Genomic DNA, 11,395 nt, shown 5'->3' on the forward strand with positions numbered 1-11,395 from the left:
AACACCATACCCTCTTTGATGGCACAGTGTCATACACACAGAAATGTATATAGTCTGTGATGCAGTGGGTCAGACTGTCAATGTCCTCCCTATGTGGGCTACACAAAACGACTGTTGTGTGAAAACAGTCTCTTAGTTCTTCATTTTCTCTTTAATGTCATTTCAGTCATACCTTCCATTGTGTTCATGACTATAGCCTGTAAAAGCTATTGGCAGTTTTCCTCATACAGCCATTCAACAACATTGATGAAATATCCTACTGAACATCCTACTACTACTGATCATCAAAATTATTGAAACCACATACAGATAAATCTGTTAATATTTTTTTGATTATTTTTGCGATTCTTTCACTCAAGGTGTCTCAATTATGTGATGTATGGGACCCATTCATAATAAGCTAAGACAAGATGAAATATGTAATACCAATTTTACATGATGTAATTACTTTCGGTGAAATAAATATTTGATAACTTTAAGAATGGTATACTTATTATTTTATATAAGCAATAAAGTAGGTAATAATTCTCTCATTCAGTTAGCTGTAAATAAAAATCCAAAGAAAGGGATCATTCTCGTTTAAATAAAATGGATTATTCTGTTAGTGTCAGACTCGTAGATGTGTTTGTGAGAACATACTAAAAATGCAACCATAAAAATAACAACTTTTCCATAACGTGAGTTTGATATATCTTCTCAAACTTATACTTCAAGTTAAATTTTTACGAGTTTAAATTTCCACGTGGTGAACGCTTGTGTATCCATTTTCATATCTTCTTTCTATAATGCAGGGCTCTCTTTACGACGTTTTACGACAATGCCGTGCGTGAATACATCGTTGTTACCGACTGAAGTGCGTCTCTTTGGAGCAGATACCGGCTGAGAGAAACGCAGCAACAAGAGAAAGGAATAAATATAATCGAGCTCGTTTCTACTTGAGCTATCTCAGAGCACCGCACACCCCCCCCCGGAAGATTAAATTTAACCCAAAAACTCAATGCGGAAGCTGGGTTAAAAGAAGAAAGGGCCACGCTGGGGAAGGCAACTAGCTGAAATACCAAACCGAGCTCGTTGTAGGAGCCTAGTTGCCTCCCAAGCGACGCTTTAAAAAAGGAAGGAGTGCATACGTTCAGCCCAAACAGTGGTGAAAATGGACTATGATTTCAAAGTGAAGCTCACCGGCGAAAGAGAACGTGTCGAGGACCTGTTTGAGTACGAAGGATGCAAAGTGGGGAGAGGCACCTACGGTCATGTATACAAGGCGAAGAGAAAAGATGGGTGAGTTGATGACCAACAAGGCCTCCTGCCAGTGAACCCTGCGCCAGTCCCCCACCCTCTCCCAAACACATTTAAACGAGTTGTCTCATTTTCTCCCTTCCGAGACCGCTGTGCAAGGAGGAGCGTTGATACAAGATTTATGTAGACAAATACATTTTGAGGGGCAGTGAACTGAAATGGTTTGTACGTTTGAGATACTGGTTAAGCTTTAAATAGCATAATAACGTGTTTTGCAACTGGGATGGTGGCGTTCCTTTATTATTATTTTATTATGTTATCTTAATTCTTTTACATGGGAGGTTGACATTGTCATGCATTTGTTTTCTGATGTGTTTCACTCTGGATATAGTTCAATGTATTGCTGTTAAGTTCTTTTCTAGGTGACGTGGTAAATGTAGGATTTAGCAGGTGCTTCTGTGAGATTCTCTGGGGTTATATCTTTTATCATACTCGGGTTAAATACCTCTGTACATAATCCTTAATGTAAGTGTTTTCTGCTTATGTTTGTGCTAAAACAATGATTAGTGACGTGTATGGTTGATATGCACGAAAATATCTATCTATCTATCTATCTATCTATCTATCTATCTATCTATCTATCTATCTATCTATCTATCTAATTGTAGTTTTTGATTTTGATAATTAGCTTGGCCCAGATTTGTCACTAACGGGCTGAAATGATCCTATTTGCCCTGGCTGTAGCTTTTCTCAGGATTTTGTCAGAAAGAGTATCATTCCAGTGTGTGAAAATAAAATGGCATGAACAGTTAAATTGGAAAATATTATGTTTACACATTTAAAATTTTAAGTAAGATTGCAGGTAACTTAAAGTTTCTGTTATATTAAAGGTTTCAACCAGAAAACTACTTCTGTTTTTAAGTTACTTTAGAACTATGTATATCTAATGTTAATATTAGTTGTGTCATATTGCGCAACATTATGATACCCTGAAGCCATGGTATTTTCAGAGGTGGTATAAATCTCATACCATTTAAACCCCTTACATAAGATTAAGTTCTTTGTTTAGTTTCTTCTTTTTTTTGTTGTTGTCCAGTGACATTTGAAAAGCTTTGTAGTGTATAATAATAATAATGATGATAATAATAATAATAATAATAATAATAGTAATAATAATAATAACAACAACAAGATTTACATAGCTCTTTTCAATGCACTCACAGTGCTTTACCATTATTCCATTATATCCATTATTCACTCATTCCACTTTCATTCTTGGCCACAGTTAGCCTGGGGCAAACTGTCTGAAACATGGCAGGCACTCTGCACCAAAGGCCTCTCTGACCACCATCAAACATTCGCACACATTCATACACATGTGGTGCTGACACTGGAGGCAAGAAGGGTGAAAAGTCTTGCCCAATGACACACTACAGATTGACTTGGGAATGATTTGAACTGCCAACCTTCTGGTCATTGGATGACCTGCTCTACCACCTACCATCTGTACCAGTGGGCTCTTGATGAGAGTTGAATCAAATCAAAACAAATTTTATTTATAAAGTGCTTTTCATGCACAAAGCAACACAAAGTGCTTGACGTAATACAAACAAATTATGCATATTAAAAACAAAATGTAAAAGCCTTCACACGCCAGAGTATATAACAGGAAATTAAAACACACCACATAGTAGTCTCTTTCACACACAATCTCAGACCCACACACTCACACACATACAAACAAAGCGCATGTACACTCCCCCCATCCGCCCATACCTCATTCTGTATAAACATGAACTCCCATCCCTACATCCCTAGGTCACGTAATAGAATGTAAGTATAAAAATATCATAGAATGAAAACATCTGGCTTGATGCTGCTGTGAGGAAACGGTATCTAGGTCATTCAGTCACATTGAAAGTCAGCCCACCCATGACCACAGAGGGTGCGACCATAGTAAACACCCAGATCGGGGGTCCACACCACAGCTGCAGGGCTGCAGTGCAGGACCCTCAGCCACCCAGACATGGGCAGTCACCATGACAACAACCCCGCAGACAGATCAGGTAGAGCCACCGGTGTGGAGGATCCCCAGGAGGAAAACACTGGCGTCAAAAAGTAAAAAAAAAAAAGATTAAATAAACTTAAAAACAATAAGAACTGATAAGAGAGACAAGAATAAAAATACAGATAAAGGAGTTCATAAAAACTGTGTGCTTGGGTAAAACTAAACAATAAAACGGAGAGCCACATAAACAGGTGGTATTTAAATAGAAAAATATATAATTAGATAACTAAAAATCTAAACAAAATCAAATCAAATTCAACTATAGGTTAAGCTAAAAAGAAAGGTATTGAGTCTGTTTTTAAAAACAAGAACAGTCTCTGCAGCTCTTAGCTCCTCTGACAAGCTGTTCCACAGTCAAGTCCTCTAGTGGTGGAACGAAGCCTCGCCATAAGTTTTGGTTCTGACTTTGATCCATTGACATTTAGATAAATATCTTGCATATAGAAATGTGTGTTGTTGTATTTTAGTCATGGTGTAAAAGTGGACTGAAATAAAGCAAGTTAAAGATTTGCCCAAACTGTAGACATTTGGGCTCCTGGTTAGTTTATTAAACCCTTAAGGATGTCAGGGCACCACCTTACCTTCTTCTCTAAGACTCTCCTGCTGTTTCTAATGCAATCTCTCTAACAATCTGAGTTGTAGACCAAAGCTGGGCAGAGTTTGAGCTACCAGGTTCATACAAGGCCAATTATCATAGCCCTGGTGGTAACAAAAAAAAAAAAAAAACTAAAGTATTTTCATTTGCTGCTGTTTGAGTCTTGAGCTAAGTTGCGCTGCAACATTTGGCCAAGGCCTGAATAGGAACAAAGCACGGGTTTATGAGATGATTTAGGCCTGGGGGAGGGAGAGGTTGTAACCAATTCATTCAAGTGCGAGCCAGTCCCAGTGCTCTGTTTGTCCCTCACCAGCTGCCAGAAAAGGCCCATTTCCTTTCTCCTTCTATTGTTTTGAGCCTCAGAGGTGAGCTTGATTACACAAATCTGGAGGTATTGCAACTCAGCCTCTGTGCCAGCTGCCAAGTGCCCCCTTTATTTCTGTTTCTGTGCAGACAACTCTCTGGGGGTCTGCAGTCTAGTGTGGTGTTGATGTTCTCTGCTTCTCTCTGTGTTTGTAGGAAGGATGATAAGGACTACGCCCTCAAACAGATTGAAGGCACTGGCATCTCCATGTCAGCCTGCAGAGAGATTGCAGTAAGAGCTGCTTGGCTTACTCTATTTCTTTTGTTTGGTCTGTGACTGAGACCACCTTCATGCCATTTCCAAGTGCTCTATTTAAAATAAGAATCACCTTTAATTTCCGTCTCCGTGTGTCACATTTGCAACAGATATGAAATATAAACTCAAGGGGAAAAATAAATTAAATATTATCATAATGCTTGTATGGGTGGAAACGATGTCAGTTATCTTAATTATGTCCCCAAAATCAACACGTCAAAACATCCTACATTTAAAAGAATTACCCTCGTGTTGTATTGCACTAGGATTGTATAGATGTTAATGTGTCTATTCCCTGCATGCATTATTTATGAATAATAGTGCTATTAGTTGCTAATTCTTAGTAATTATAATATACATTTAGTTGTACAGACTGCTTCTTTCAATATTTAATTATTTGAAATTATGAGGTCATTGCTCTGAACGGGTTCATGTGTTGCAGCTGTTGCGGGAGCTGAAGCACCCCAATGTCATCTCACTACAGAAGGTTTTCCTGTCACATGCTGATCGTAAAGTATGGCTGCTCTTTGACTACGCAGAACATGATCTCTGGGTAAAATATACACACACATTGGTCCCTGTTAACTTATCAAACATATTATGAACTTTTCTATTGAATATATCTGTTTCAGATGTAATCTTTGTTGATACTTTTTGGTAACTTCCTTTTAATTTCTTTTTTTTGTAATAAAAGTATATATACCCCTGCAGCAGATAACCACCCAAATTCCAAACAGTACACTTAGTTTGTAATTGGGTTAAATAGGCTAAGTCTCATTAAAAAAATCACACACCAAGAAGTACTCCATATCTGGTACATGCAAATATGTATTAAAGCTGCATTACAGCCTACAATTACAATGGCAACAGCTGAGATGGATGTCATTTTCCACCCCAGAGCAGCTATACTTGCTCTCCCCTTCCAAATAAGTCGAAAAACATGTCACACACTTCAGTTTTTACCCATCTTGCTCTTAGCAAACTTAGCTGGTGACTGGATGGCAAGAAAAGGACACATTTCAGTCATTATGTATCAAAGTAACCACTATTTTGTCTTTCCATAGCACATTATTAAGTTTCACAGGGCCTCCAAGGCCAATAAGAAGCCACTTCAGCTGCCTAGAGGAATGGTGAAGTCTTTGCTCTACCAGATTCTGGATGGCATCCATTACCTCCACGCCAACTGGGTCCTTCACAGAGATCTTGTAAGAGGATTAGGTTTCAGGGTGTTTATTTATCAGGGAAAATGGGTTTGGACAGTTAATGAGACATTGGAAGATAGGTGGAGACGTGAAGCTACATCGGTCTCCTTTTGTCATTTTGAAGTTAATTGAATTCATATTGATAAATCATGATTAGTTAACATGTTTAAATTGAAAAAGATTAGTCTGCAGTAGTTTTTTGATAATATAATTTCTCATTATGTGTACTATTTGTTTGCAAGGTTAAATAAAAAAATGTAATTGATATTTAGGCCCTCTTCATATAAGGATGTATCCACTAGAGGGCAGCAACATGCAGTTTTTCAACATTCAGTACAAAAATTCTGCAACTGGATCAAGCAAAGTTTGGTTCTTTGAAGGGCTGTTTTCACACATGTGGATAGTGGAAATACAAGGTTTTTTATTTTTATTTTTTATTATCATTGTTTGTTTTCATCAGAAACCAGCTAACATTTTAGTGATGGGAGAAGGGCCTGAGAGGGGCAGAGTAAAGATTGGTATGTATCGTGCCTAATCTTTCCATTGTAAACTTTTGTGTAGATTTGATTTTTGCTACAGCAAGTGTATTCTTTATCGTGCAGCGGATATGGGGTTTGCTCGTCTCTTCAATTCACCACTGAAGCCTTTAGCCGATCTCGACCCAGTTGTGGTCACTTTCTGGTACAGAGCACCGGAACTGCTGCTGGGGGCTCGGCACTACACCAAAGCCATCGGTGAGATTTACTGCTTCTCTTGTTTTGCAGATGTGTAGCCAGTTTTTACTGATTCGGGGCGACCATCTTAGTTAATGTGCATTCTGCTTTTTTCTCAGACATCTGGGCGATTGGCTGCATTTTTGCCGAGCTGCTGACGTCTGAGCCCATATTCCACTGTCGCCAGGAAGACATCAAGACCAGCAACCCCTATCACCACGACCAACTGGACCGCATCTTTAATGTTATGGGCTTCCCTGCTGGTGAGACTCCACTACCATGAGACTTTTTTGGAAAATATTCAGAAAAAATAATTGACTATCTCTATTATCTGCTGTCAGTCCAACTCCTGTGGAGAAAGGTTGTGAAAGGGATTTTATGTTTTTGGCTTAGAAAGTTTTTTTTTTTTGTTTGTTTTTTTTCTTCATTGGTCTCGATTTGCACTGTTTCTGAATTCAGCGATGTGGTCTGTGGGCTAAGAACCCTAACCCACAGACTCCATACAAGAAGTCAAGTCCCATGCATAAAAACTTTAGCTTGCAGGACTACATTTGGACCAATATTTTCCACTTCATTTAAGCTGCTTTTGATTGTTTTTTATTTCCCTTCTGTTATCTCTGCTGCTGTAGTTGTGTAATGCACCAGCCTGTTTGATGGATCTTTTTTATGTGCCTGAAAATTGAGCATTTTTAACATTTATTTGCAATAATACTTTTAATTTACCTTAGGGTTTATTAATGTGAAACTTGCTGATGAGTTTTTTTTAAGTTATATAGAAAAAGATAGTAACCTAGAAGTAATAAGGAAAGCTTGATTTTGTTTGCAAAACTTTTTTTGCTATTAGGGAAATTATAAGCATTTGTGTCTGAAAATCTTTTATTTCAGACCTTACAGAATGAAAATAAAATTCTCAAAGGGAGGATGTAGCATGTTGTAATTATGTCTTTCCTTCACTCGACAGATAAAGACTGGGAGGACATCAAAAAGATGCCAGAGCACTCAACACTGATGAAAGACTTTAGGAGGAACACGTGAGTTTACTGATCACCTCTGTCCCAGTTTTTTTTTTCTTTTTCTTTTTAAGTAATCACATATGAAAATAAAGTATGACTGCTAGAAAAAATATATTTTTGTAATCATTGCAAAACTATGCATGTCCTTTTAAATTAAGTTATGATGACATGATAGTAATTGTATTTGCTTTTACTTCTTTACAGATACACAAACTGCAGCCTTATAAAGTACATGGAGAAACATAAAGTTAAACCAGACAGTAAAGCATTCCACTTGGTGAGTAAATGGAGTACTAGCATGGAATTTCTGCATTTTTGGTTCTGTTATTGCTTCTTGTTTGGTGCTAAAACTCTGCAAATTTATACAGCTGCAAAAGCTATTGACCATGGACCCCATCCGTAGAATCACATCTGAACAGGCAATGCAGGACCCCTACTTTTTAGAGGAGCCCTTACCCACTTCTGAGTGAGTTATGGCAAATGCACACATATATGCAGCCTCTATCCAGTTTTGTCTACAGTATCATGTGTTGGTTTTTGCCCTTGACTCACATGATTGGCTAATTAGATCTGAGTCATGGGAATAAATGTTTAAAAGTGTCAAGATTTTCTTTTTTTTTCCTCAGTGTGTTTGCAGGCTGTCAGATTCCTTACCCCAAGAGAGAGTTCCTGACAGAGGAGGAGCCAGAGGACAAGGCAGACAAAGTAAAATATCAATGTGCCTCATGCTGTCTTTCTAGTCATTGAACATCCTTATTTCATGAGTGTGCTTTTAGAAAAGAGAAACAGAAAAATATGGTGATAAATGTACAATAGAGTTGAAAAGCAGTTTGTTTCATTGCTTGTTGTTTTTTCCCTTTAGAAAAACCAGCAGCAGCAACAGGGAAACAACCACACAAATGGGGCAGGTCACACTGGCAACCCAGATAACAGCCACGCCCAGGGCCCGCCTCTGAAGAAAGTGCGGGTTGTCCCACCTACCACTACCTCAGGTGGCCTCATTATGACCTCAGACTACCAGGTAAATTTGTCTCACACACCTGTCACCCATGTGCTTTAAGGTTAGGCTGCAGCTCCCATTGCCTTTTAATTGGCAGCTGAGGCAGCTTCCCAAGCTCTTTTAAAGTGGACACAGAAATGTTCCCAAACCAGCTGAGAGCTGTAGCCTTTACCAGCGTGCCTTGGGTCTGCCCCAGGCTGTCCGCCCTTAATGGCAAACCCAAAATACCTCACTCTAAAGACACCCAACTGGTTAAGCCCTTTTTACCAGGCATTTCTCTAATAACATTTTGATAGAGATACGGGAAGCTGGGATCCTTTTGATTGGCTGTTTAGGCTACAGTGGTGTGAAAAAGTGTTTGCCTCCTTCCTGATTTCTTTTATTTGCATGTTTGTCACACTTAAATGTTTCTGATCAAGCTAATTTAAGTATTACTCAAGGACAACACAAGTAAACATAAAATGCATTTTTTAAATGAGGTTGTTATTGTTAAGAAAGAAAAAGAAATTCAAACTTACACGGCCCTGTGTGGAAAAAGGAATTACCCCCTTAAACCTAATAACTGGTTGGGCCACCCTTAGCAGCAACAACCGCAATCAAGCGTTTGTGGTAACTTACAAGGAGTCTTTTATACCACTGTGAAAGAATTTTGGCCCACTCATCTTTGCAGATTTGTTTTAATTCAGCCACATTGGAGGGTTTTCAAGCATAAACAGCCTTTTTAAACGTCACGCCACAGCATCTCAATAGGATTCAGGTCAGGACTTTGACTAGGCCTTTCCAAAGTCTTTAAATAACCTTAAGTAGCTTTATTATTCATTTTGCATTCATGTGGCCAAAAAGCTGTAACATGTCACCACTTCAAGCATGTTTTTTTTAACATTGTTAACATTAAAGAATAAACAAACTATTGTGTCAAACAAGATTTAACATATCACTTTTTCCTTTGTCCCTGCAGCGCTCTAATCCACATGCTGCCTACCAGAACCCTGGACCAAGCACATCACTGCCCCAAAGCAGCATGGGATACTCCTCTACCTCCCAACAGCCGCCCCAGTACTCCCATCAGACCCACCGCTACTGAATCACCCCTCCACAACAAACATACACACATTTCTAGACATGTGTACACACACAGCCCTCACTATGCCCACTTGAACGAATGTATTGAGGGATGTGGAGATGTCCACGGCAACAAAACTTTCCACCAACCCCCCTGTCCCACCTCACAGAAGACACCTTCTCTGCAGCAGTACTTTAGACCAGACTGACAAAAGTCTGCACTTATTTCAGATAACACAGCACAATCTGAGTATTAGAAACACAGCATAGAGCAAAGCCTGATAGGTGAAACACAAGGTGGAAGGATGGAATGAAGGCATTCATGATTAAATCCAGTCTGCTTCTGTTTCTCAAGCATAATCAAACAGGCTAAGAAAAGAGAAGATATCAAGGTTTGATGGACACATGTTAAACTGTAGTGTCATCTCCTCCCTTCCCTCTGCTTCACCTGTCACCTCCACCTACGCTCGACCCCAGCCAGCTCCCCTCTTCTTGTCAAAGCTTGGATGAGACTGAAAGCTGCTATGTGACTGCCGGCGTCGACAGATTCCTAGTCCATCTGTCCTCCTGTCCGTCTGTCTTTTATTTTGTGTGTAGGGTCCTGTGAGGGCCTCAGCTGAGGATTGAACTGAGTTGCTATGAAGCAAACTGGGAGGATGAGAAGCCCCTGCAGCTGTGGCTTGGAGGGTTTTTGTTAAGAGAGGAAAACAAAAAAAGAAAAAAAAAGAAAAAGACAAAAAATATTTTAGTAGTTTATAATTTAATCTGTTTTTGTGGTTTTGTTTTCATGGCAAGAGTGGCATAGCAGCTTGCGTGAGATGAGCATTCAGCTGCTGTATGCTATGTGTAAGCCTTACAACATGATGACAAAACCAACCTATCGCATGGAGGACAGCAGATGGAACATGCATTGTACTGTATTCTATTGAAATATTTTACATGAAGCAAGTATCCTGACAATAAAAGTGGAAGCATTCATTTTGTCGATATTTTAGAAGTGTGTGCGCAATGGCAGCAGTTCTGTTAATTTAAGCATGTGTTCAGATGTTACATGTTTGTATTTAACTCATACAGCAGAGTTTTGGCAAATGATCTTACCCAACAGGAGGGCATATAACTACCAACTAGCTAACAGTAGTGACTACCAATATTTTGTGTTTTTATTCCTGGTTTGTTTGATTTCAGCAACGCATTTACAAAGTCTTTTAAGACTGGGGGAGCAAAAAGATAGAGGGAGAGAAGTCTGAATTAATCTTGCAATATTAACAAAACTGCACACTTTACATAATTGATATAAAATGGCAGTAGATCACTACTGCTGCCATGGCTGGGTATGAAACGAGCACCCAATGAGGCTAAGTCTTTTGGAAGCAAAGATGGGGAAGGGATTACTACTCTGGCCAAATAGTTAAGCAATTTAAGAAAAAATTGGGGGGTGTTCATTATCTACAGTACATAACAGACAAAAGTAATAGAGAAAGCTGTTTTCAGAAGTGATAAAGATGAAAATTAATACTGAATTATTCTGATAAAACCCTTAAGCTGCATGACTTGTATTGTAAAAATCACTGCAGTTCATTCCTCATTTACAAATGGAAGTTAAAACTATCATGTAAAGATAGTAAATATTTTGGAATTACCCTAATCCCCCTTGGCTCTACCCTGCCATTTAGCAGAGAAAAGTTTTTTTTCTCTTTAGAGGATCAAAAGTAGCCCTTCAGTCCTAGTATTGGGGCCATCTAGCTGGCTGGATAACCTCTACTGCATCACTTAAATAAAACAAATACCTTACCTCTGTAAAATAGAAATAGAAAGGACTGGGGTTTGATCGTAAAATGTGGAGAAGGCCCGATGGTCCAAACACTAACATTTTGTAATTATTTGAAT

At 38.8% G+C, this 11,395-nt stretch overlaps 1 protein-coding gene across 1 annotated transcript; it reads left to right on the forward strand.

Annotated features, from left to right (window-relative positions):
* Positions 1-831: 831 nt before the first annotated feature.
* Positions 832-10,484, forward strand: cdk8 (cyclin-dependent kinase 8). Its single transcript, XM_041968815.1, has 13 exons — positions 832-1,278; positions 4,419-4,494; positions 4,961-5,071; positions 5,583-5,723; positions 6,181-6,238; positions 6,323-6,454; positions 6,553-6,696; positions 7,395-7,464; positions 7,651-7,723; positions 7,815-7,912; positions 8,073-8,151; positions 8,309-8,467; positions 9,405-10,484. Exons 1-13 carry the CDS (start codon positions 1,151-1,153, stop codon positions 9,528-9,530), a joined length of 1,395 nt encoding a protein of 464 aa, XP_041824749.1. The 5' UTR covers positions 832-1,150; the 3' UTR covers positions 9,531-10,484.
* Positions 10,485-11,395: the final 911 nt, after the last annotated feature.

Source organism: Melanotaenia boesemani, chromosome 18 (assembly GCF_017639745.1).
Source record: "Melanotaenia boesemani isolate fMelBoe1 chromosome 18, fMelBoe1.pri, whole genome shotgun sequence".
Lineage (NCBI taxonomy): Eukaryota > Metazoa > Chordata > Actinopteri > Atheriniformes > Melanotaeniidae > Melanotaenia > Melanotaenia boesemani.